This window comes from Palaemon carinicauda, chromosome 41 (assembly GCF_036898095.1).
Source record: "Palaemon carinicauda isolate YSFRI2023 chromosome 41, ASM3689809v2, whole genome shotgun sequence".
In the NCBI taxonomy this organism is placed as follows: Eukaryota; Metazoa; Arthropoda; class Malacostraca; order Decapoda; family Palaemonidae; genus Palaemon; species Palaemon carinicauda.
In genome coordinates, this window is record NC_090765.1 from 34,248,561 (window position 1) to 34,275,326 (window position 26,766).

The 26,766-nt window shown below is 39.5% G+C and overlaps 1 protein-coding gene across 3 annotated transcripts in view; it reads left to right on the forward strand.

Annotated features, from left to right (window-relative positions):
* The window catches only part of LOC137632254 (uncharacterized), a 121,124-nt gene extending 95,101 nt beyond the window's left edge, over nucleotides 1–26,023 (forward strand). For 2 of the 3 annotated variants that reach the window (XM_068364143.1, XM_068364144.1), the window contains 3 exons: nucleotides 19,639–19,797; nucleotides 22,990–23,315; nucleotides 25,533–26,023. In XM_068364143.1, the coding sequence (XP_068220244.1) occupies nucleotides 19,639–19,797; nucleotides 22,990–23,315; nucleotides 25,533–25,572 (525 nt within the window). In that variant the 3' untranslated portion in view covers nucleotides 25,573–26,023. The remainder of the gene's footprint in view (nucleotides 1–19,638; nucleotides 19,798–22,989; nucleotides 23,316–25,532) is intronic. The other variant, XM_068364145.1, reaches the window with a different exon arrangement.
* The last annotated feature ends 743 nt before the right edge of the window (nucleotides 26,024–26,766 follow it).

Genomic DNA, 26,766 nt, shown 5'->3' on the forward strand with positions numbered 1-26,766 from the left:
CGGTGACATAGGTGATTTGTCTGGTTTCAACCAATTTACCCCTGTTGTTGGTACCTGTAAAGCGAAGAATAACGGCTCCTAGAATATTTATGCCTTTACTGTTGGCAGCTTTCATGGAGATATTAACTGGAATCAGATCAGAATGCTTGATGTGAAGTTTATTCAGAGCATGGATACCTGCCAGACAACTCTGACAGCCTGTGTCTGCCATTACTCGAGCCACTGCTGCTTTCGGTGGGGCGTGAAGTTTGAAGCCGAAGTGGGAATAGTCTTCTGAGGAAGTGGATATTTTGAGGTTAATGAATGGTTGGGGCCCAGAGGGCCTTTTAATCCATGATTTTGACATAGTGTCATACTGATGGTGATCAAGTGTAATGGATGAGTTGTTATGATATGTGGTGACAGAACAAAGTTCATTAAACACAGCATTATCTTCAGGTTGGATTGCAGCATGTGATTGTATTCCACTTGCCTGAGGTGATTTCTTCCTGCAAACTGAAGCAAAATGGTGTAATTTATTGCAAGAAAGGCATGTTTTATCAAATGCAGGGCATTCTGATTTTCTGAGACTTGCAGGGGCCTTTCTGCCATGCCCTGTTTTACCACAATAAGAGCAACTCACATCAGAAGCAGGTTTATTTAAGTCATGTTTCACAATCCTGGTTCGGTTAAACTTTTTGTACGAACTTGAGGCATCGGTGCTTGGGGATTCCGTGAATAAAGACGCTGAGCGTTTACCGGCTTCTTTTCTTTCTACAAATCTAAAAACTTCTTCTAGTGTCATGTTTTGATTTGTGTTACCCAACAGGTCAAGTTGTATCTCCTGGTCTTCAATGCCTCTGATAAGGATATCCTGAATAATTGGCTCGGTATAATTCACTTCACTATCGCAGGAAGGGCAATCTAGGAGGAATTTACATATACCAGCTTGCCCCCTTAATCTGGCTCCAAATGCTCGGATAGGTTCGTCTCTGTCTTGCCTCATATTATGGAGTGTGACCCGTGCCACCATTACATTTTCTTCACGTACGGCTAGGGCTCGAATGGCAGCAATGACTTCGGCAATAGGTTTTGCGAGGAGGCTGCCTCCAGCAGCTCTAGTCACATCTTTACGTAATTGATCTTCACAACACTCTAGCAGCTGAACAACAGCTTCTTGCCCGTTAATGGCTGTGGCATTTACATATTCATCCCACCTTATTAAAAAATATGACCATTCTTCAGTGGTTCCTGCGGCAGTGATGGTAGGCCTCTTAACCTTTTCCACTTGTGCATGTTGCGCTGCAGCACCTGGTCGAGCAGCAGCTGTGTGGTTTATGCAATGGGCGGTCAGTAGGGCAGCAACAATGGCGTCAGACAGGTCGGGGGTCACATAATTGCAATTGTCGATGGGGCATTGTACAGCAGGCATTGTAATGTAGCAAGATCACTGATATTATCATAAATAAGATTCACTTTTTGTTCATGAAATGTTTATTATCACTTGGAAGGCATCACATGACAATGATAATATCTGCAATGAAAGATAGCATGATGAGAAATAAAATGGCATTTGTATCGGCAGTCAAAATAAATTCAATATGAAATTACACTGACACCTAATAGCATATATGGGTCAGTTAGTAAATTCACAGTATACACAGCTAGCTAATGAACCATTTGCTGCTAGCATATAATAGATAATAAAGTTTAGCTAAAGTCTATAGACAATAATACTGTACCATATACGCAGCGAGTAAATGAGCTGCCAAACTGAAACACTGTTTGCTTACATTCTCACAAATGAGCGCCAATGTATAGATGACGCAATACACATAAATGAAATAGGATCCTATAATGCACATAATGTATAGACGACACAATACACATAAATGAAATAGGATCCTATAATGCACATGAATGAAATAGGATCATATAATAATTATAACATGTACAACAGATATGAATAGACAATCCTCTAGCGCTAGCGCCAACGATCTTCGTACAAGCGTAGGCGCCAAAGATCATGAGCGTTATTTCTTCTGCGTGTGGGATGGTTTCCCACACACAATCGCCGACGGCGCAATCACCGGCGACCTTTTGTCGCCAAGATCGTTCGCGCGTGGGATGGTTTCCCACGCTATCGCCCACGATCTTTCACGTGCAAGCGCCAGCGATCTTCATACGCGCGGAAGCGCGGGGATTGTTCACGCGGGCGCCGATACGCTCACGCTTACGTGGGTACGCGTGCATGCGGGCGCGGTTATACTGCTACGCATGTTTTATTCACGCGCTACTTAGTTCTGTGCTTTTCGCGCGATCACCAGCGTGATCGGCGCACCGTTCTCTGACACGATCGCGCCCTGATTACATCAGGGCTTATGGCGGTCAGGCCACCTTCGCTTCCCTCCCCCGCAGCGCAATGCAGCGCCCTCTCCGGAGGGGGGAGGTTTCCGGACAGGTCAAAGGTCTCTTCTCCCTTCATTGCAGATTCTCTACGGGCGAACCCTCATGTGTCAATTCCTCCAGGGGACCAAACGATCCACTTCCCTCCAGAGGGACTCCCTGTCAGCGCGAGGGTCAGTCGGCATCCGTGGTGGGACGCCTCGTCAGAGCGCTCATGCAGGCGATGAGCCTGTGCCTTCTGACTGGGGTCACTAATCAGTAGCAACTTCCTCTCCCCCTGAAGAGGATGAGAGGAATCCCTGGCATGGTATCTCCTCCAAGGACTATGCTGTTCCCTCGCGAGTCCTTACGCAGGCGATGAGCCCTCCTCAGATTTTTTCTCCCCTCCCCTGCAGATGAGCATTACCCAATCCCCAGGAGGGTCGGAAGACCCGGTCCTCTTCCCCATCACTCCATAGGGAGAATCCCTGCTTCTTACTGAGAAATCTTCTCGTGCGGAGGGGGCGAAAGCCTTACATCCTTCATCGCTGGGGTCCTGTTTCCCTCCTAAGAGGGATCCTAAGGCCCAGTCTTCCGCAAGGACCCTACAGGATCCAGATGGACCCTTGGGGCATGTCTACGAGTCTCCTCAGGAAGAGTCTCCGGGGATGGGAGACCTCGCTGCCAGTCCATCAGGAGGTGAAGCTCCAGGGGTCGGAACTTGCGTTCTGGGAGGTTCTGACCCTCAGGAGAAACCTCAAGGGGACCCCAGATTCAGAGATTCCTCTTCGGTAAGGGAAGGATATGGTCCGGGACCGAGTCTACTCACCCAGGGGCTCCCTTGGGCCAGTGCACCTTGCCCTGGTCTCAGGGAATGAAGAGCGCCAGAGACTAGGCCGAGGGCCAGCTCTCCGAGCTTGCCTCCTTCAACAGTCCCAGTCGGTATCGAGCCCTTCCCAACTCCCTGGGTAGGGATCGGTGAAGGGATGCGCCCTCCGGGCAGAAGTCCAGTCCATGTTGGAGATAAGCTCCCTCCAAGAGGTGGCCAACGGGTTCCAAGGCCTCCTTAATCGTCTCCTTCCCTTCTCGACTTTTTACAGGGTTGTCAAACAGTCTCCGTTCAGCATAGCGACAGCAGGCGCGGTCAGTCTTGCGGTGAGACCACAAGACTTCATGTGTACACTGGTCCGGTAGGCCGCGTACTTCTGGTCCTGGTTCACCCGTCTTCAAGGAAGTACTTTGGAGTTTGCCTGGAAGGCGGATATCCCAGTTCAAGGTGCTGTGCTTCAGTCTCTTCACAGCACCTCAACAGTTCACTCCCTCTTAACGAGAGAATGCCTTGATGAAGTCATTGGGCTTCAGCACGGCATATCATTCCCGTGCTGAAGTCTTGTGACGGGCAAGACGGCTCTCGAACTGGGGAATTTCTGTTCCTCTGTTTGACTTTAAATTTCTCTTTCTTTTTCTATTACTTCTTATTGCTTATTCCTCCTTCATAATTATCAGCTGTCTCCAACCTTGCTGTCAAAACTCTCTTACCCATTTCACTGTCCAGGTTTTTTTTAGAGGGGACATTGTATCCATGATTGGTTTTTATTTCAAAATCAATTGTGGGAGCTGTGGTGGTCTTGCCAACTGCCCGAAAATGTTTGGACACCTAGGAGTGTCAGTATTCCCATACTGGCACGCGGAACTATCTCGTAGGAAATTTGGCCTTCGGATTCCAGGGGTTGGCGATTTCATAGAGATAGGACTCTCGGCATTCTGTCCGGTTTGCCTGCCACTAGGATTAGAGTGGGGATGATTGTATTCTTAAAATGCTCTCAGTCCCATCAAGCGGGTTTGGCATACACTTGAGCCACTCTAATCATAGTGGTACCATCCCTTTGTGGTAGGGTAGGGAGTGGACATTTGGTAAGCAGCTTTCACAGGTGTCATTGGTGGAGAAATTAATTCCAGGAAAGGCTAACGGTGTCTTCTTTGGAATTTCAGACAGTCTTAATTTTTTCTCTCCCTTAAACTTTATTTTTTTTCCATTGTTTTTTTTTTCATTGTTATTATGACCCCTTCCCTCCCCCCAAAAAATAATTAATGAGTAAACTTAATATTCCCCGTACCCCTGGATCAAATGGCGAACCCCAGACACCGTTGACGACTTCTGCTTGTTTAAATAGGGAAAGCTCTGTTGATAACCTCGGCAATAAAAACGATTCCTCCAACAATATTTCTCTGACCAGTGTTGTTAAAGACAATTTATCGGCACTGGTGGAAAATGAATCTTGTAATAACAGTAATACTTCACTCTCTGGTTCTGGCTCATTACCAGATCCAACAAAAAATCTGAAAATTCTCCACTTAAAAAAACATACCAATTGGTTGTAGCTATGACAAAATTCATGAAGCCTTCTGTAGATTTTGGGCAATCAAAGAAATTTTAATGGAGCTTAATGGTAGTAAAGGCTTTTGGGAAGCTTGGGTATCATTTTCAAGTTTTGAGATTGCTTTAGAAGCAAATGAAAATTTAGAGAGCATAAAAATTGACAATTGTTTGATTTCTGGGGCTCTATGTGATAAAGCACCAAGACACCTAGAGGTATATAAACCAGAAGAATGGATGGAAAAAGAAATAGAGCATAAACTTCCAGAAGTAAGAACCCCCAAGCCCCCAACATGGATAATTGCATCTGGGAAGATAGATAATTATAACTATTATAAGATTAGTAAATTTATACAAAAAAAGTTGGTTTAATTAAAAGTAAGGATATTAGTAGATACGGTAAGCAATCTGTTTTGATTAATGCAAAATCAGATACTCAAGCTCACATGCTTTGTGGCATGAAGATTGCAGAAATTGATCCTATTAAGGATATTAAACCACATATGAGCTTCAGCTATGGTAAAGGAGTAGTTTTTGATAAAGATCTATATGAATTTTCAGAACCAGAAATTCTGGACATATGCCCTGCTAATGTTTGGAAAGTAAGTAAAATCCCTCAAACAAGCATGGTAGTTTTAACATTTGAAACCCCTGTTATACCAGATCATATAATTATTGAGAATGAAAGAGTACTTGTTCGAGAATATAATCCTAGGCCTTTACAATGCTTTAATTGTTTCAAGTACGGTCACCCTTCCCGGTACTGCAATAATACGAAGATCTGTATTAACTGTTCTTTGTTAGAACATGGCCAATGCAACAGAGATACAACCTGTGCAAACTGTAAAGATCATCATAAATCAAATGATAAAAGATGTAGAGAATACGAGAAAGAAGAAGCTGCAATCTTGAAAGCAAATGCTGAACATATAAGTGTAGGTTATGCAAAGCATTTACTCAATCGGCAACTTAATTTTGCTCGCGCGGTTAAGATGCCACCAAAAGATTATAATCCACTACCCCTTACTACCACAGGGGGACCAGTGGCAGAACCTGGCCCGTCAGGTGCATCTCCCTTAGTGGTAGTAGCCCAGCCATCTGGGTCAAGTGCTCAGCCTATAAAAGCCAGAGCACAAACCTCCAAAGAGGTCAATATGGTTTCCAACACACCAAAAGTATTGTCACCGATAGGAGCATCTCCCCTAGAGATAGTAGCCCAGCCTTCTGGGTTAGGTGCTCGAACTGTTGAAGTTCTATCACAATCCTCCAAGGAAGCCAATGTGGCTTCCACCACCTTAAATGTATTGTCTCAGGCAGAATCTCTACCTGAATTGATGGAGATTGGAAAACAAGATCTTCCAAAGAGGAAAAGGTCCCCATCATCCTCACCTTCATTTAAGTCAGGTAAGTGCCCTACTGCTCATGATCTTAAGGTTGACTCTTATAAAGATCCTAGAAAGAAAGAAAAGAAGAGTAGTGGCCTAGTAAAGCCCTCCATCTCCAGGCCTTACATGGCTTCATCTGAAAAGTCCCAAAAGACAAATGAGACAAAGAAAATAAAAAAAGATAATGTCTATCATCCAGTGGAATTGCAGAGGTCTAAGTACTAGCATTGAGCAAATAAAAACTTTAACCAGGGACTCAGACACGAAGGTACTTTGTCTATAGGAAACCAAGATCAGTGACAAACCATTTAATCCTGGACTCAATTATAATTTTTGTAGATCCCCTCCTTTGCAAGCTGCAAGAGCTCAAGGTAGTACAGGTTTTATTATTCACAAATCTGTAAAATTTGAAACAATCCTACTCAATACACCACTACAGGCATGTGCAGTTAGAACTCATATCGGGAAAAATTTCTTTATGCTCGCTATATATTGAACCATCCTTAGAACTTTTCCTCTTAGATCATGCTGGTAATCCAAGAAGGCTTAGACTTTCTGACCTCCAAGACCTGATCAATCAGCTTCCTGCCCCTTTTATTTTAATGGGTGATTTTAATGCAAAGCATACTTTATGGGGTGGAAATGTGTGCGATAGATGGGGTAATCTTGTTGAAGAATTAATCGACAACAATGATGTAATACTAATGAATGATGGTTCTCCAACTAGGTATGATGTATTCCACAACTCTACATCAGCCATTGATTTGTCAATCTGTTCCTCATCCATTCGGTTGGACTACCTTTGGTCAGTAAATGAACACCTACATGGCAGTGACCATTGGCCAATAATGTTAAATTATGTCCATAATCTTCCTTCTCAGTGTCCACCAAATTGGAAGATAGATGAGGCAAACTGGGCAGCTTATGAAAACTGTTCACACACCGATAAAGAGTATGATGAATTTACATCTCCAGTGCATGCCTATCAACATCTTGAAAATACTATTGATGATAATGCTAGCAAGTTTATACCTAAAACATGCGGTTTACCTCATCACTCTGTAGTTCCTTGGTGGAGTAAAGAATATGCCAACGCAAGAAAAGTGACCCGAACTTGGTTCAGAAGATACTTGAGAACAAACTATGTAGCAGATAGAATAGCGTACCTCAGAGCCTGTGCCAAACAAAAAAGAACTTTTAAAAAAGCAAAGAGAGCATTTTGGAAGAAATATATATCTAATATTAATACCAAAACTCCTTCAAAGGAAATATGGGACAAGATTAGAAAACTTCAAGGTAAATTCGTCCCTAAGCCTCTACCAATATTAAGGGAAAATAATAGATATATATCTGACCCCAAAGATGTAGCAGAGGTTCTTGCTAAGCACTTTGCCCATGTATCAAGTGCTGACAACTATTCCCCAGCATTTCAACAAATTAGAGCATCAACATCTGTTGTTCCTCCTGCTTCTTCAAATACTGAAGCTTTTAACCTGCCTTTTAGTATGGAGGAGATGCAAAATGCTATCTCTAGCTCTTCTTTAACTGCCCCAGGTGAGGATGGCATCCGGTATGAAATGATATCACATCTTCGAGTGGATACCAAGGAATTTTTATTAGAAACCTTTAACGGTCTATGGGCTTCCCATACATCTCCTGATTCCTGGCATACTTCAATTGTAATTCCAGGCCACAAGTCTGGTAAAGACCCAGAACTGCCATCTAGTTATAGGCCCATATCCTTGACCAGTTGCATATGCAAACTATTTGAGAGAATGAACAACAACAGACTTGTGTGGTATGTAGAATAAAAAAATCTTTTATCTAACAGACAGTTTGGTTTTAGGAAGAACCGAAGTACTCTAGACCCTTTGCTGATGTTATCAAGGGAAATTTCAAATGCTTTTTCTAACTAAAACCAGGTGGTGGGTGTCTTTTTTTGACCTCGAAAAGGCATATGACACCACCTGGAGGGGTGGTATTTTTAAAGCAATTGGCCTCGTGGGGTATAGGAGGACATATGTTCTCTTTTATTGAAGAATTTTTATCAAACTGCTCAATTAAAGTGAGAGTAGGGTCAGAACTATCTTCATCCTACATGCAAGAAGAAGGTGTCCCCCAAGGCAGCGTATTGAGTGTGACCTTGTTTGCTGTTGATATTAATAGTCTCATTAGTCACATACCTCCTGGCATACAAGGATCACTATTTGTCGATGACTTTGCAATTTATTGTAGTGGATCATCTGCACTACAAGCATGCCAAAATCTTCAAATTGCAATAAATGCTGCCTCCGCATGGGCAAATTCTCGTGGATTCATGTTTTCTCCTCAGAAGACCAAAGCCATTCGCTTTACTCGTACTCGTAAAAGGGAAGAGATCCCCACCCTTTTCTTAAATGATTGTATTTTGCCATATGAGGATAGTGTCAAGTTTCTTGGAGTCATTTTCGACAAGAAAATGATATTTGGTCCCCATATAAATGACCTATCTATCAGGGTTAAGAAGTCACTGAACATTCTGAAAGTGGTATCGCATTTTGATTGGGGTCCTGATAGAACAACTTTGCTTAGAATTTATACATCTTTGTGTCTGAGCAAGTTAGACTATGCATGCCAAATATATGGGTCAGCTACAAAGACTTTACTTGGAAAACTTGATATTGTTCACAATGCTGGGCTTCGCATCTGCACAGGTGCTTACAGAACATCTCCCATTGACAGTTTCTATGTTGATTCTGGCATACCTCCCCTTTCCATTCGCAGAGAGGAGTTGAGTTTGAGGTTTTTAGCTAGGTCCCTTGCTGTGAGAAACAATCCTAACTTTAAATATGTTAGGCGCCTTTAGATCGGGCTCCTAACAGATCTAGAGTGCCTAAGCCTTTGGAAGTACAGCTGAAAAATGTTGCTAGAGAAGTAGGCTTGTTAACAGCACAGATAGCAGAGGTAGGATATCCCAAGTCTCCTCCTTGGTGTAATCCACCTGTTAAAGTATGTTTTACAGCAGGAGGGAAAAATACCTTACCTAGTAGGGTAATGAAAAGTGAGTTTTTAAATCATGCTGCTCAACATCATGGGAAACATGTTTTTACAGATGGCTCCAAATCGGCTGCAGGAGTTGGAAGTGCAGCTGTGGTGGGGGATATTGTTATTAGAAGGAAACTCCCATCCTCTTGTTCAATTTTTACTGCTGAGCTGTACGCAATAATTCTCGCAGTCCAACATATTTTTAAAAATGGCAACCAAAATAGTTTTTATACAATTTTTACGGATTCCAATAGTGTTTTACTCTCATTAAAACAAATTATGCCAGGCCATCATCTAGTACAAGAGGTGCAGGACTGGTAGTACTTCTGCAGTCTGGGAAGAGTATCAGTGTTCACTTCTGTTGGGTCCCTGCCCATGTTGGGGTGGATGGAAATGAACAAGTAGATAAGGCAGCAAAGGAAGCTTCAGGGCTAAGTAATCCATCCCCCTTGAGTATTCCTTACAAAGATCTTAAAAGTGAGATTCATCTTTACTGTAAAAATAAGTGGCAAGCTCGATGGTCTGAACTGACCACCAATACAAAATTGAAACAAATCCACCCATTGGTGGATAAATGGTCATCTTGTAATTCTACAAGTAGAAGGGATACCATTATTTTAACTAGGCTGCGTATTGGCCATACACATGCAATGCACAATTATTTAATGAAGAGTGGGGAAGGGAGATAGGCCCCTCTTTGTAATACCTGTAAAGTGACAATGGATGTTAAACATATTTTAGTCGATTGTCCTGTTTTTAATCTTCAGAGGAGGACACATTTACTCCAGGATAAACCTTTAAGAGGTATACTGGAGGAAAACTGTTACTGTATACCCTGAACTTGAGAAAATTTATACGAAGTATTGGGTTATATTACGAGCTATAATTGATTTTATTAATTTATTTATTTATTTTACGCTTTTAATCCCTATTTATTTCACATCTAGATTTTATTGTATGAAAGTGTTACGATTTGTATTAAAGGTTAAAATGATACTAAATTGTGTGAGTGTACAGATATGATTGAATGATTTTAGTTATATAATGCTGAATGGCCTTTGATGCCCCAGTGCTTGGCTTAATGCCTAAATCCTATATTCAATTCAATTCAATTCAATTCAACAGTTCACCGATGCTTCCACTCTGATCTCTTCACGGGCTCTCAGGATCGGCATCCATCCCCTCCGTTTCCTGGGTGACTGGCCAATCCTAGCAGACTCGAAGGCATCCCTTCTTCGTCATCGGGACAAGTTCCTCGGACTTTGCCAAGTTCTAAGGATCATGGTGGTCCTCGAGGAGTCCTCCACGCAGCCCTCTCAGAGTTCTGGTATACTTAGGCTTGGTCTAAGACACCAATCTCTTGAAGCCTTCCCTTCAGTCGACAGGATAGCAAGGCAGAGGAAGGTCGCGAGACCTTTCCCCACACGAGAAGAACCTCCAACCCAATGTGGTTACGTCTCTCCTCCCTGGCTCGTCTGGTTTCCAACAGTCGCCTCAGGATGAGTTCTCTCCAGTGGCGACTCGGGGCACGGGGGAGTCAGGGGCACGACTCCCCGGACGCCGGGACCCCTAGGGGACAACCGGAACAGACGGACCCCCAGGGGTGGGAAGCAGACGAGGATCTACAATAGGGAGTGGACCTTCTCGTCCTTCCCCCAAATTTGATGCTGTTTTCGGACACATCAAAGAAAGGGGGGGGGGGGGGCACGTTCTGAATCACAGGACCTCAGGCCGGTGGTCAGAAACAGGAAGTACAGACAGTCCCCAACTTACGAACACAATAGGGACCGAGAGTCTGTTCGCAAGCTGGATTGTTCGTAAGTAGTTAGTGTTAAATTTTGGTCTAGAGTAAGCGTAACCTAACTCAGATGTCTACGATTTTCAGCCGTAGAAGTCAACAAATAGCCCCATTTCATATAAAATAGGTTATTACAAATATTTTACTTTATCATATTACAGTAGTCTGTATAATACTGTAAAGTTTAGTACAATAGGTTGTTGTTAGTCGTGGCGATCAATTTCTCACGAACCAAAAACACGGCATTCGATTACAACAGCTGATTCATTCTCTCTCTCTCTCTCTCTCTCTCTCTCTCTCTCTCTCTCCCTCTCTCTCTCTCTCTCTCTCTCTCTCTCTCTCTCTCTCTCTTATGTTATACAATACTTACATATAGATGAAGAAACTAAAATTAGTTTTCTTAGTGTCAATTAAATACGAAACGAAAAAATTGTGCCGAGTCTACATCCATTTCAATCGTAGCTAAAAATACGGCATCCGATTTCATCAGCAAACCACTATTTTTTGGGAAACATAATTTTATTCTAGAAAATTGCTACTCTTTAAATAGTTAATTGAACATTAAGAAAGCGTATACTTTTGTTTTTAAATTTCGGGTGTGTTTTAAAAATCGAGTATTGTTGACTTCTTTTTGTTTTACTTTATGCCGAGTCTACATCCATTTCAATCATAGCTAAAAATACGGCATCCGATTTCATCAGCAAACCACTATTTTTTGGGAAACATCATTTTATTCTAGAAAATTGCTACTCTTTAAATAGTTAATTGCACATTAAGAAAGCGTGTACTTTTGTTTTTAAATTTCGGGTGTGTTTTAGAAATCGAGTATTGTTGATTTCTTTTTGTATTACTTTTGGCTGTGATCAGATCAGCTGACGTCTAGCTGCCGCTCTTGAGAGCGTACGAATACACTAACAAAGTATCGTTTACTATATACCATTTCTTAACTTATTCAAACCGTCTATACAGTTGATATTACATAAGCACCAATGTGTTATAACCCATCAAATTATTTTGTTTATTACATTTAAAAAAAACACACACACACTCACTCTCTCTCTCTCTCTCTCTCTCTCTCTCTCTCTCTCTCTCTCTCTCTCTCTCTCTCTCTCTCTCTGTGGGCTACTTTTCACTACCTCCCATTCCTTACCTCTCTCTATCTCTAACAAATGATATCTTTGTTGCTCCTCAAAGTTTCATTTATATTGAAAATCAATCATGATTCAATTTTCCTTACTTTCTCCAATCTCGCACCATCTGTCACATCGAACGTTATAGCAGTAACTTAATTGTTCGACAACTTTAAAAATCGGGCTAGTACTTGCTTCTTCTCATACTTTTTATTTTAGATGGTTTCATAATTGAGGGGGGTACAAGTTGACTTATAACTAAAGTTAGGAAAAGTATTTTGGATATGGAATGGACAATCATCTTTAGTAACAGTTTAGAATTATCGTAAATTATCATTCTGTCATTAGCGGCAGTTTGTTATTGATTAAACGCGCCCCCCCAAAAAAAAATAGTTTTCCTACTTTGCTACGTATGTAGGATTTTATATAGATACAGTAAATAGTATTTGTAATACTGTAACATATTTACTAAAAGCTTTTAATATCATTATATATCACTTTCATCATGCACGTTTAATGCCTTCGTTTGTTTATTATGATGGAAGGTTTCCGTTTTAGGCGCCGTCATAAAGAAAAACATTATATAAATTGCATTCATTTAATTTATTTGGAAGTCCTAAGAAAAATTAAGTAGAACATTGGTAATAACAAAATCAACATATAGTCAATACAAGTCGGGAGTGGCGCTAATTTCAAAATTTAAACTTGCGATGAAATCTACTGATGTTTACAAACATGTTTGGACTTCCGTCAATTTGTGTTCGTATGTCCAGATGTTCGTAACATGGATGTTCGTATCTTGGGGAGCGTCTGTACCTTCTCTAGACCTACTAGAGATGGAAACCATGTTTCTGGCACTTCAGTAGCTCCACCTAGCCTGGCGGACTACTCTGTGGTTATGAGGATCAACAACACCACAGTGATGGCTTTCTTGCCCAGACAAGGAGGTACTTTTCAGTACAGCCATCCCATCCTGCGGTAGAGATACCGGGATGGTCCAAGTTCCCCTCGATCTCCTTAGCAGCTCGCTTGATTCCAGGCAAAGGAATGGGCTCGCCGACAGTCTGAGCTGTGCGACACGGACACCACATTCTGAGTGGTCTTTGGATCCTCAAGTAGCCTACAAAGTCCTGACTCGGTGGGGCTCCCTCTGTGGACCGGTTCGCTACAGCACTGAGCTGCAAGCTCCCGCTGTACTGCTCCCCGGTCCCGGACCCCAAGGCCCTCTGGTGGCAACGGTGGGACAACATCGATGTGTTTGCCTTCCCCCGTTCTGGCGGATGAGGAGAGTACTCTACAGGACCAGAGTTTTGGTCAGTCTCAATGACCTCCTTAGCTCCGCTAGGGCCTCTCGCAGGTGGGTCACCAGTCCCTCTGTAACTCCTTATGGAGCCTCCGAGGGAACCCCCCCCCCACGTCACCTGTTACTCACACAACCACATGCCATCATCCTCCGCAAAACCGTAGCTTGCTCCAACTTCCTGCAGGGAGACTATCCAGCATCCCCTCAAAGAGAGAGGATTTTCGCATCAAGTTGCAAAAAGGAGGCCTGGACACCTGCGCAAATCTTCCGCAGTAGTCTCCCAGGCGAAGGGGCGAGTTACTGTGATCGGTGTTAGGGAGAGGGTATCCCTCCACACAATGCCGCTTCCAGCAATAGCGGAGCTCCTCGTGGGGTTGCGGGATGAAATGTGCCTTTCAGTTTCGACTGTAAAAGGCTATCCCTCAGCCTTAGGTCTTGCCTCCAGGCTCTAGGGATAGACAGTTCTCCCTTGCTGGAACTTTTCCTTCTCATACGAAGCCTTGTCCTCTCCTGCCCTCAGTCGAAGGTGAGACCTCCTCCTTGGGACGTGGTTCGAGTCCTCATGTCTCTAAAGAGACCCCTGATGAACCACTACGTAAGGCCCCAGATCACCACCTTACTGGGTAGACAGTGTTCCTGCTAGCCTTATCTTCAGCCAAGCGAGTCACATGGTCTCTCAGACGACTTCGCCTATTCAGGGGGATATGGGGAGGCAACATTCAGGTTCGTCCCTGAGGTTTGTTGCCAAGACTCAGAACCCGGGAGTGCCGGACCCGCTGTTCGACTCTACAGGTTTTGAGTCTCCGTCCTGTAGCAGACGACCCAGACCATCTCCTACCTTGCCGGTAGGGAGTCTGAGGTGGTCTTAACCCTTTTATCTCCAAAGGACGTACTGGTACGTTTCACAAAACTCATCCCTTTACCCCCATGGACGTACCGGTACGTCCTTGCAAAAAAATACTATAACAAAATTTTTTTTCATATCTTTGATAATTTTTTTTATAAAAAATTCAGGCATTTTCCAAGAGAATGAGACCAACCTGACCTCTCTATGACAAAAATTAAGGCTGTTAGAGCAATTTAAAAAAAATATACTGCAAAATGTGCTGGGGAGAAAATAACCCCTTGGGGGTTAAGGGTTGGAAATTTCCAAAGAGCCTGGGGGTAAAAGGGTTAAGAGAACGGCTGCAGTTCATCTCCAGGCTCAAGCCTCGTTCATGGACCCTGGGAAACGAAAAGAAGGGTCTCCAGGAATACCATCTCGGCCCGGATTCGCAGGGTGTTACACCCGGCCTTGAATCCTGACCCTTCTCCGTCGCATCGCCCTAGAGTCCATGATGTCAGGGGCGTAGCTACGTCCCTGCCCTTCATGGAGCATCATTCAGTGACGCAGGTCCTACAAGCGGGGATGTTGAAGCATCTGACCATCTTCTCAGCCCCTTACCTGCAAGACATAACCCACAGGAGGCTCGATACATTTCTATAGGCCCTGTGGTGGCTTCACAACAGCTGGTCTCAACCTCAGGCTCCTTGATGGACAAGTAGCAGAAGGTTGAGGGCATTGTTACCTGGTGTTAGTCTGCATGAATGAAAAGATCTGTCTGGCCCTTGTTCTTTTCTTCATCCTCTCCTCCCTTGGAGAAAGCAGCATCCTGGGTTCTCTGCACAGCTGACCTCAAACCACTGCATGTAGACCATGCTTCCTTGTGTTCCTAGTATTAGGTGTAATACTGTCATGTCCCCATACCCCGACTAGGTAGTATTGGGAGAGTCCTAGCCTGGATTTCCTTCTGAGGAACTCAAGGGCAACTGTCTAGGACAAGTCACTTTTCACCTTCGCACACACCTTACGTAGGCCGCGGCGATTTCACAACCGCCAACGATGAGCAGGGATTCCCTATTGTCCGAGTGCTTGATCGCTCGAATATGGAATCCCCGGGCAAGCCAAACCAGTATGGCCGGGACTTACCACCCTTCCTAAGGGTTAAGTCACCCCATGTAAATAGCTTGGTTTGTATTTCAGTTACGGAACAAATGACAAATTCGTAGATAATTTGTATTTTTCCTAACTATACAAACCTTAGCTATTTACACATATTTGCCCGCCAGCCCTGTCCCCCAAGATAAGTCCTACCTCTAAATAAAGTGAGCCTTTCACCGGTGTGTGTGAGGGGGAGGGGTAGAAGGCTACCCCTCCCTACCCCTCGCTAACTAGCGGAGGGGTAGTAAACCCTCGTTAAAATTCTTATGGCTCGTCATTCAGCTACGCCGAAGTAATTACCCCTATGTAAATAGTTAAGGTTTGTATAGTTAGGAAAAATACAAATTATCTACGAATTTGTCATATTACTCCTAGATCTTTGTTCATACAGCATCTATAACGTTTATAACGGTTCCAGAAGACAGAAATTACTGTCAAATCTCTGCTCCCTCACCTTTGAGTTCATCCTTAAAGTCAAAGAAATCCGAACTTCTTTCTCCGGCAGCTGGTTCTCTCCCACCTGCCTCTTCCGTTCGGCCTCCTCTGGAGGGCGATTGGGAAAGGAAGACCCTGTTTCTTCTTTTAGCAAAGCAGCGGTGGCTTCCCCTCGGAGGTAGTCCCCTGCTCTTGATAAATTATTTCAGTTGTGGTCTTCCTTGGGGTATTCTGTTTTCCCCACAAAGGAAAGGCCCCTGGAGGTGTTGAAGCTAGGGTCATAGCAGGAGCACACATCCGCCTCACAGGAGTTGGCTTCAGTCCTTCCCCATCATAAGACGTCGGAGGGGAGTCCCTTCTGCCTAGTGCCTTTAGTGGAAACTTTCTCCACAGTTCCTCTTTGTATTCTGCAGGCTGGCTCTCTGCTGAGTTCTAGCCTAGTGTGCGAACCCCCCGTGATGAACACGGACGCTAAGTCCGCTCAGACCGAGAATTTTCATAATCCCCATCTTTGAGGTTACTTACCCTTTGGGATCCTATGGTGCACACCCTCATAGACATGGGAGGTCTACCTCGCTCAAGTAGTCTTCCCCTTGAGCTGCTCACAAGCGTTTGTGTGACTTGTCACTGCCGCGCATCAGCTCTCTGGAACTAGGCTCTTCGGGGCCTACAGGTGATCACGCCCACTGGCTCTCTGGAGCCAAGGGCTTATCCTACCTTGATACTGCAGCATCACGATTCTTAACGAATCTTGTGCGCATGCAGCCCTCTTGCCTCGAGCTTCAGGTGAGTACCCTCGGGAGTTCCGCTGGATTGGATAGAAAGTACATTACAACACCTGCAAGCACTTTCTTCCAAACCAGTCATGCTTCGCTTGCCATCAGAGCATGCTCGTTTTCGTGAGGACAAACACGAGGCACAGGCCAACGCATGCAATACAGACTCGTGTGGCCACTTTACATGATCCAGTAGTGAGCGCTCACTTGTTGGTGTATGCGTCAGCGTGTGCAGTACTGGCTTAGATGCTCGGCTCTTGTAAGCCTTTGACGAATATTCCTGCTCCTTTAGCATGTTCTGTCACAGTGCCATGTGGATGGTTGGTGAGCCACTCATCTTGGAAGGAAGTAGCTTGTGCCTGTGGCTAACCTCCTTTTCTAAAGACTCAGCTTGGATACAGGAACTCACAAAAGTAGTCATGCATACCACGATCGTTCCCAAATAGGGATTTTTGGGGTTTATATGTGGTCATTGCACATTTACTTTTATCTGTTACAATTATGAAGGATATGGATGGTGTTTTAAGTTTTCCTGCAATTTGAATGTGAAAAGAGGAAGGACTGCATACATAAAAAAATCTCAAAATTTTCATGGTCTCAATTTTTGCCTTAGAATACTGTACTTCAAAGAGAGATTTTATGGGTATATATGTGGTCAGTGCATGTTTAATATTTGTTAGAATTATGAAGGATATTGAAGGTATTTAAAATTTCCTGGATTTTCAATGGAGACAAGTAAGGGCGGCATACTTGAAAAATCTCAAAATTTTCAGTCGTAAGTTTAATTTAGAATGGTTCACAGAGGAATTTTATGAGTATTTATGGGGTCAGTGCATGTTTAATTTTACTTGTTTGAAATATGAAGGCTATTGAAGATATTTAAGTTTTTCTGCATTTTCAATGCGAAATGAGTGAGGGCAGCCCATACTGAAAAATTTCAAAATTTTCATGGTCTCAGTTTTCACCTTAGAATATTTCAAAAAGAGATTTTATGGGTATATACTGTAGTTGGTCAGTACATGTATAGTTTTATTTGATAGAATTATGAATGATGTAGAAGGCATTTGGGTTTTCCTGCATTTTCAGTGTGAAACGAGTAAGGTCCGGGTATAGGGAAAATCTCCAAATTTTCATGGTCTCAATTTTTGCCTATCATACACTATGGCATACCATCCACCTGTAATGTAATAGGATATAGATTAGAAATGCTTACTTCAGCGATTGGAGCGATATTAGAATCCAGACTACCCACTCTATCTTCTACCTCACAAAATAGTAGTGGTAATGTGTTTGCCTCGCATTCGCGTGGCAAGAGATCAATCCCCGCCCAGGGCCGTGAGTTTAAGCTGTTTACTGGGGAGGCTACTGCTGTGGTAGGGCACCACAGTTGGGCTTGTCCGGCTGACGTTCTGGTGAGCATTTATTCTGATGGAACTGGAACTGAAACCAGACACCTTTAACCTTTAACCTTTATACAGTAGAGCAACTAGGATTACAGCATTACTAGGGTTTAGAAGGGTCTAAAGTAGTTAAAGAATCCAAATCTGTACTGTGCAGTAAACTTTCAGAGCCCTCACTGAAAGAAACACTATTAACATGAGACTCAACTTCGGGAGTTAAATCAAGTTTTGCAATGGAGCCAGTAGGACCAGAGTTACTGCTTTTGAGAGAGGAATTACTGGACTTCTGAAATTTAATAAAGGAAGCTATTGATGTCAAGAGCTTATTAAGCTTATCACTATCAAAAGTAGGCTGATTATATGAATTGTCTAAAAGTGGAGGATGTCGGTATTTTCGTTACCCTGCTATAATCAACTACTGTAGTCTAATTTTCAGTGACTTTTCCCTGAACTAACAGCAAGTTTATTTTTTATGCTTTGAACTGTTAACATGATTAGCAACCATTGAAACGTACTTTTCCATGTCAGATACCGTAAGGGAAATGCTCGATGAGAAATAGCGCATGGGGAATGCTCTCTTCACAACAGTTATTTAATTCATAGTACAGTATTATTATTATTATTATTATTATTATTATTATTATTATTATTATTATTATTATTATTATTATTATTGCCATTATTATTGCCATTATTATTATCATTATCAATATCATTATCATTATCATTATTACTACTACTACATTAAAATAAATCTTTCATATACTGTATAAACTATAAAATATTACAAAAACAAGAGTAAGAGAAATAAGATAGAATAGTGTGCTCGAGGGTACCCTCAAGCAAGAAAACTCTATCCCTAGACAGTGAAAGACCATTGTAGAGGCTATGGCACTACCCAAGACTAGAGAACAGTGGTTTGATTTTGGAGTGTTCTTCTCCTGGAAGAGAAGCTGACTATAGCTAAAGAGTCTCATGTACCCTTACCAAGAGGAAAGTAGCCAGTGAACAATTAAGAGTGCAGTAGTTAACTTCTTGAGCAAAGAAGAATTGCTTGATAATCTCAGTGTTGTCCGGTGTATGAGGACAGAGGAGAATGTGGAAAGAATAGACCAGACTATTCAATGTATGTTTAAGCAAAATGAAAATGAACCGTCCGTTGTAGTACTATCTGGCCAGTCAAAGGACCCAATAACTCTCTTGCAATGACAAAGGGAATATGGATCATGATCTCCCAGAAACCATTGCTATGCTCAATTCAAGCAGTGATTGCTAACAAAACCAGGGGAATACATTTTAACGCGCAGTAATAAGCAAACAATCTGGAAAGTGTATGAACACCGCTAAGAAACTGGAGGGGGAAAGAGACACTGGCCCGTCAGGTCTTGATTCCTTAACACTAAATTGTTCCTTCCTTTATTAAGGACATGTGTTCATTGACGGGAAAGAAAATAGGAAAGTTATAAAAGAATTACAGGTGATTATCGATTAAATAGAGTTTATGTAGAAGAAACAATATGAACATCAGTGGAGGTTCATAGAAATAAACAACCTTGGTAGAAAATAGTTCATATGTAATAACAAAATTAGACTATTTTAAGATATGTTTTTGTGTAATATTGGTATAAGGTGTGTGATATTATATATGCTTTACTTGTATTTCAGACCTCAAATTCATTGCCCAAGACATCCTACTTTAAACTGGTTGACATATGGCTCTTCTTTGCTATTGTTATGATCTTCATTGTTGTTCTGCTACAAACTCTAATTGACTTCTCAGAACAGTTTGAACTTGAAGAAGACTCTTATGCCTACAAATTCATGGTAAGTGTATTACTTTATGCTGTGTAACTTTAGTGATATTTCCTGTCTTTTTCTTATCATGGAAGTGTAAGTGTGCATGAATTGTAAATCTCTTTTTGAATTCTAAAGGTTTTTGTATAATATACTGTACTGAGGATCTTATCACACGCATAATTGATTTGCCAAAGTCAGAAATTTTATTGTTAACATAAAGTCTTATAGGATTGAAATTCTGTTTACAGGATTTATTGAAATGTAAGTTTAGTCCCATGTGACTTACAGGATATATATAAATTTAGTCCCATCTGATGAAGATTGTATAATGGAAGCAGTGCCTTTGTAGGCACTTTACAGTATAACACAACCATTTTATGTGAATGAGGCAAGTCAATGTAGCTTGATATGTGAATAATTTCATTACATTCAGTGTACATTGTTCAGAAATAATCAACCAGACCAACAAATCAAAAGTTTAGCCACTCTTAAGGCTGTGCTGAAGGATTTGTCTTTAAATGTAGGGTGAAAAATTAGGTAAAGGCTAAAGAAGCTTGGCAGTCAAGCGTGAAAAGATCTAGAGGAAATAGATTGAAAGTAAATCAGGCAGACATGGACTAAATTTATGCTGCAAGGCTCTCTTACCATTGCCTATAGCTTGTCTAGCATGGATGTAACCTCCTGATGCCTTCCTGAAGAGTAAGGGAAAGATAAGCAGGCATTATTTAAGCACAGAACGAGGATTAGAGATTTTAGCATAGGGTGTGTTCAAGCAAGAAGAAATTGAAGTGTTAGTCCTCCCAACACATCTGCTGTTCATAGTGATTATAGAACCAACAAAGCTAAAGTAATTTCAGAGTAATAGTTGCACGGGTTAAAAGAAATATTGAATTAACCATTATCCATCCACACTTTGGTAAATATTAATGAGTTATCCATTTTCTCTTGTGTGAGACTCTGCTCACTTGTGTGTTGTGATAGGGGAATCAAATTTTCTCATGGAAATAAGGAAGGTTGTGAAAATTAAAAAGGGATAAAGAACTTCAAAGCTTGACAATAGAGATAATCTGGCACATATCTTGGCAATCCTATTACCCCAGATTAAGAACATGACAGACTAACAGCTGCTTTAGTTTTGAAGTCGCTAGTTGATGTTACCTCCTAACATTTGGCTAAATTGTACTCTTGATATTATTTTTTCTCCTTTGAAATTAATGAGCAATCAGGCATACACTTCCAAAATAAGTCCATCTCTTTGACAGTGAAGGTGATTTATGGACAAAAAACAATTTTTAAATGATTTTTTTAACATCTCTGGAAATTTTTTGACAGCATCATTATCAGCAGGAGCAGTTTCCTGAATTTCAATGTTGTGCAAGCCAAAACATTTTTTAACTCTTTCAGTCTTTTTCCTTTTGGCACTTTTTAAGAAGGTCCTAAAATGATTAGGCATACTTTGTCTTCTCTTTGATGAGCAACTTACTCGTAGGAATACGTTTTGTTTACTTTTCTTTCCGAAGGGGTATTAAGAGCTCCTTCTCATCTTAAATTTGACCTCTTATCACATTGTTAGTACAAAGTGTAGATAACCTTCTCACCATGTTGCCTGAAAACTTTAAATCATTCATTCATTCATTCACCATGTTGAACGGTGCAGTCTTTATCATAGATGATGCTGGATACAGATATCCGAGGCAGGACTAAAGTGCTTGCAGTATCTATCTTTTTTTTTTCCTCCCCTCCCCCTTTGTAATATCTGTCGATCATATCTAATTTATCTTGCATCCTTTTAACATGACACTTGAATTCACTAATTTTTGTTTTTTGGTGGTCATGGCTGAAATTATGAATGATTATCAAGGTTCAAATGATAAATATCAGGATGCCAGAAAACCTCAAATCAATCAATCAATCAATCAATCAGTCAATCAATCAATCAATATGATCATTTCAATGCACACCCACAAAACACCAGAACACTTGTAAACAACCAACTGCATAGGCCATTTGGCAGAAGCAGCTGGGAAGCTGTTTAAGACTCGTTGCTGTGTTTTTTTTTTTTTTTTTCAATCGTTTTGTAATCCCTGGTTTGAGTTATTGAGATATCATTATATTTTTAACAGTCATAGATTAATCAAATTATACTATAGTCAATTTTTTTATTGAGGCAGATTTGCACCGACTCGCAGGGGTGCCCCTTTAGCTCGGAAAAGAATCCTTCTCTTTGATTGGTTGGACAAGATAATTCTAACTAATTAGCGATTAGGAAACTTTTTCCGAGCTAAAAGGGCACCGCTGCGAGTCAGTGCAAATGCGCCTCATTAAAAAAAAATTGAGTATAGGAACAACCATTCACAAATCAATTGTTCAACTTGAAGTAAAGAAATCAGCAGAGCTTTATTCTGGAAACAAGCAGTTACTGTCCAGGGTGCATGATTAACCACGCCTCTTCAGCATCATACTTATTACCCCAGAGGTTGACTGTAATGGTAAATTACCCAAGTCTACTTTATTGGAGTAGATTCTCACTGTGATTTATGTAAATGTTAATTTTTTAAAAGAAAATAATATTAATGACAATACTAGTAGTAATAATAATTTGAAATATATTTATATTATCTTTTAAAAGTAACCTACCTTTTGTGTATTGTATTACATCTTACTATTTTTTTTTCTTTAATTTATTCTTTACTTCTCAATATCTTTCTGTGCATTGGGCTACTCCTCCTATTGGACCCTCTAATTTCTTAACATTTGCTAGATTTTTCAGATACAGTATAATCATCTCTCTCTCTCTCTCTCTCTCATATCATTTTTTAAAGAAAAGAAAAATTCTAACTCGTCTATGATTCATGCTTTTAACCCTCTTCCATTGTATATCAATAAAAGAGGATAGATTTTCCTTATTCTACCATTCATATAATTTGCCCTCAAGTATCCATATTATCATATACTGTGTCATGTATATGCACATACTCATGAACAAATATTCAATCTATTTTCTGCTTATTGTGCTTTTTAAAACTATGTCATTATGATGTAATATGTTTGAGACAAAAAGGAGCAGTTATATTCTTTGTGCTACCATAAGTGTTATGTTTTTCTTTTATAGTAATTTAGAAACAAGCAAAATGTATCATAATATAACCTATAATTTTACATTCGTATGATAATTGAAACTTAAAACTTGAGTGATCAGTGAAGATATCTATCTTCCAGAGGATTATATTTGGGTCTTGTAAGACCATCAAATCGAGCAAAGGCAACAGGGGAGGTTCCTTAGTAATGGAGAATGGCAGAGGTAAAACACAGTCTGGTGTTATCCAGATAAGTGTCGGTCAACGACAAGACCATACAAGTGCAACTAAAGTGAGAGCTAACTGTTGGGATGACCAGGACAATTCTTCACTAAAGGCTTGTGGTCAGCTTTCAAATGGAAGGGTGCTGTCTCCCAAAGTCAATATGGGTTTGCTTGTCAAGAGTAGGATTTTGATTCCTACAATTTTTTTCCTTTTTAATTCTATTTATTGGGGAACAGCCATAAGGTAAATAACTGCAAATCTTGGTCTGTATGCCTTCATTAAACCATTCTTATGACACCAGCACTTTGATATTATGAAATGTTGCAAGAGATGTTGATTTGCAAGCTTCATGAAAGCAGCATGTCTTGATTTCTTTGTTCTATTGAGAATATCTGTATCTTGAATAATGCATACGCTATTATATGTTGCATGCGAACACTTCATTTGATATTTTGTATGTGATCATCCTGTTATGGATGAACAGTCTATATCTAGAGCACCACAGTTCATTGCATATATCATTCCATTCCTTCTTTTTGTTCAGATTTTGAGTTTTTCTCATCTTTTTGATATGTTAGTTTTATTGTTTTTGTGCTTTCTTCTGATATTTGTATCATTTTTTTTTTTCGGGGATGGGGGTGGGGGGCAGTGGTATGTTCTGTCATATATAATATATAGGTTATAAAAAGTAGCTTCATGAATTCTCAAATGATTATGGTTGAGTTAGAAGTACAGTACTAATAGTTTAGCTTTTGGCAATGATGATTTTATGGTACAATGACTTGTAACTAGAAATTTCTTTCCACCATTAATAAGAGTCACATTTTCATATGTTTATTCCTCTTAGGAAAATAAAGTTTATACTTTAGTTGTTCATTAAATTTTTATGAGGTTAGTAATTTTTTTTATTTTTTTTACTTTAAAATTGATTGAAGTGAAGTAATTTCAAGTACAGTAATTTATCTTGCATGCAGGTGTCTCATATCAGAATATAAATTTTTCTTCAATAACTATAACAAATCTCAAAGATTGTGATGGTTTGGGTATATGATGAGAAGGGCAGGGTTGGGTGGGTCGTCAGTTAGTCAGAAGAATAGTAGGTGTAGAAAGGGTAGGATTAAGGGCTTTAGAAAAGCAAAATAAGTTGTGAAAAAGTAACATGGGAAACACGAAGTAGGTTGGTTAAATGGGTTGGGTTAAACTGACTCATGTCCTCACAAGCCTTTTTCTTTAAGGAATGAATTCTCATAATATGCAAAATGGCGTATAAGATTGGGTGTTGATAGATTTTCATAAACATAGTTCACTAGATATAGAAGATAATAGAGAAAACTTATTTTGTGTCAAGTCTTGAACAGAGAAATTTTTAAAGAAAAATCATTCATGATGGTGATGAAAATAGTAAAAACTGTAGATTTTTTATAAAATTTTTCTTTGGTTCTAAATATTTATTGAAGTCGGAAATCTATATTTTAGAACTTCTGAATTCTGGTGTATTAAAAACATCTGGTACCTCTACAGTTGCTGTTAGCATATAGCCGCTTACAATTTGGCTCTGTCTCTCACTCTTCCAGAAGAGCCAATTAATTATTCCACTCACTATTATTGACATTCTGCCTGAAACAGGATTTTTAGGTCATTTGAATAAAAGAATTGTCTATGTCAAATTCAATGCGTTCAGACTTGAGCATAGGCTTTGGTTACTCCTAAGTTATTGTCCCACTGCTTCAAAGTGATTATCATTCTTATAAGGGTTTTCACTTTAGTTAGCAAATAGGTAAAACATTAAGGTATTTTGGTCAGGCGGGCAGGAAAACAGGATATTACCTTGAAATATGACGTACAACGTTTACCAATAGCAGGTGTTCTGGTGGAATCATGATGTACTGTACATAGTTTTTTAAGACGTTGAAAGCCCACAATTCATTGCTGACTTGGTACAGCATTTTGAAAATTTTATTTAAATTTGGGCCTTAAACTTTAGAATCCATGATAACTAGTTTGTGAAAATGCTACCAAGAAACTTTTAGAAAAAGTCAAATGTCATATGTATGCACGTAGTTTGTGTTTCAAGATTTAGTAGCACTAGTTTTGGGACTTGGAACATACAAAAATACAAAGTTTAAGTTTAACTCTTTCATAGGGTAGAATTAAACGGTAAAGTGAATTTTTCATAAATTATACAGAATGCTGAATCATTCAAGTTTTCACAAAATTCTAAACAGTATATTGTAGAAGTTTAAAGAAAAAGTTGAATTCTTGTGGAATTTTTCTACTTATCAAGTATTGCAGTAAGTTTTTTGTTTAAACCTAAGGCAAATGGTGAATTCTTGGTGAAATGATTAAATTTTTTTAATTTTCATCTTATACTGTATATCTATGGTTATAGATAGCATGACACAAAATAGAATGTATTAATGGCGTTTAGGTGATTTTTAATTTTAGATTTTTCTTTGACAGATATCTAAATATGCTGGAAGAGGACAAGAACATTATCTAAAGGGGTTAATATGACAGGAAAGCATTTCTTGTTACAGTCTTAAAAACATAACGATACAGCACATGATCCACACAAATTCATAAGTTATTTTCTTGTTTAGAGATATCACTATGTACTGCATACCTGTATATAAAATAAAGTTATTTTCATGGAAGATGATTAATCCAGACAGTCGAATTGAGCCAAAACACGTAGTCATTGTTGGCCATCAATTATTGAAGTCAAGTGTGGATCAGTAAACATCTTTGAAAAAGAGCATTTAGCTAACAACTTCATACCTGGATATTACTAATAAAAACAAATTGTTTCTGATGAAATATTATTAAACATACAAGTCATTTTACTTGAAAAGTAAATAGACTGAATATTGTTAATCTTAACATCATTGATACACTTACTGTATATGTTTATGATTAGACTAATCTACCTTGATATTACTCCGCATATATTATTGAAGCATAGTAAAATACGATTTAAAAACGTATAAATATAGTTTTATTCATTATCCATTTTTTATACACAGCTTTAGTGCTAGCACTATACTTAAAAGGCAATAGATTTGATACATTTTGTAGTGATTGACTCGCCGACTTTGAACAGCTTCGCAGATATAAAATATTTATTTTTAAAACTAGCGACCGCATAAATGGGGACTCGCATAATTTGAACACCCATAATTCGGGACCATACTGTGCTTATATATATATATATATGTATATATATATATATATATATGTATATGTATATATATGTATATGTATATATATATATGTATATATATATATATATATGTATATATATATATATATATATGTATGTATATATATATATGTATATATATATATATATGTATATATATGTATATATATATATATATATGTATATGTATATATATGTATATATATATATATGTATATATATGTATATATATATATATATATATGTATGTATATATATGTATATATATATATGTGTATATATATATATATATATATATGTATATATATATGTATATATTTATATATATATATACATGTAGTTATATATATATATATATATGTGTATATATGTATATATGTATATATATATATATATACATATATACATATATATATATATATATATATACATATATATATATATATATACATATATACATATATATATATATATATACATATATACATATATATA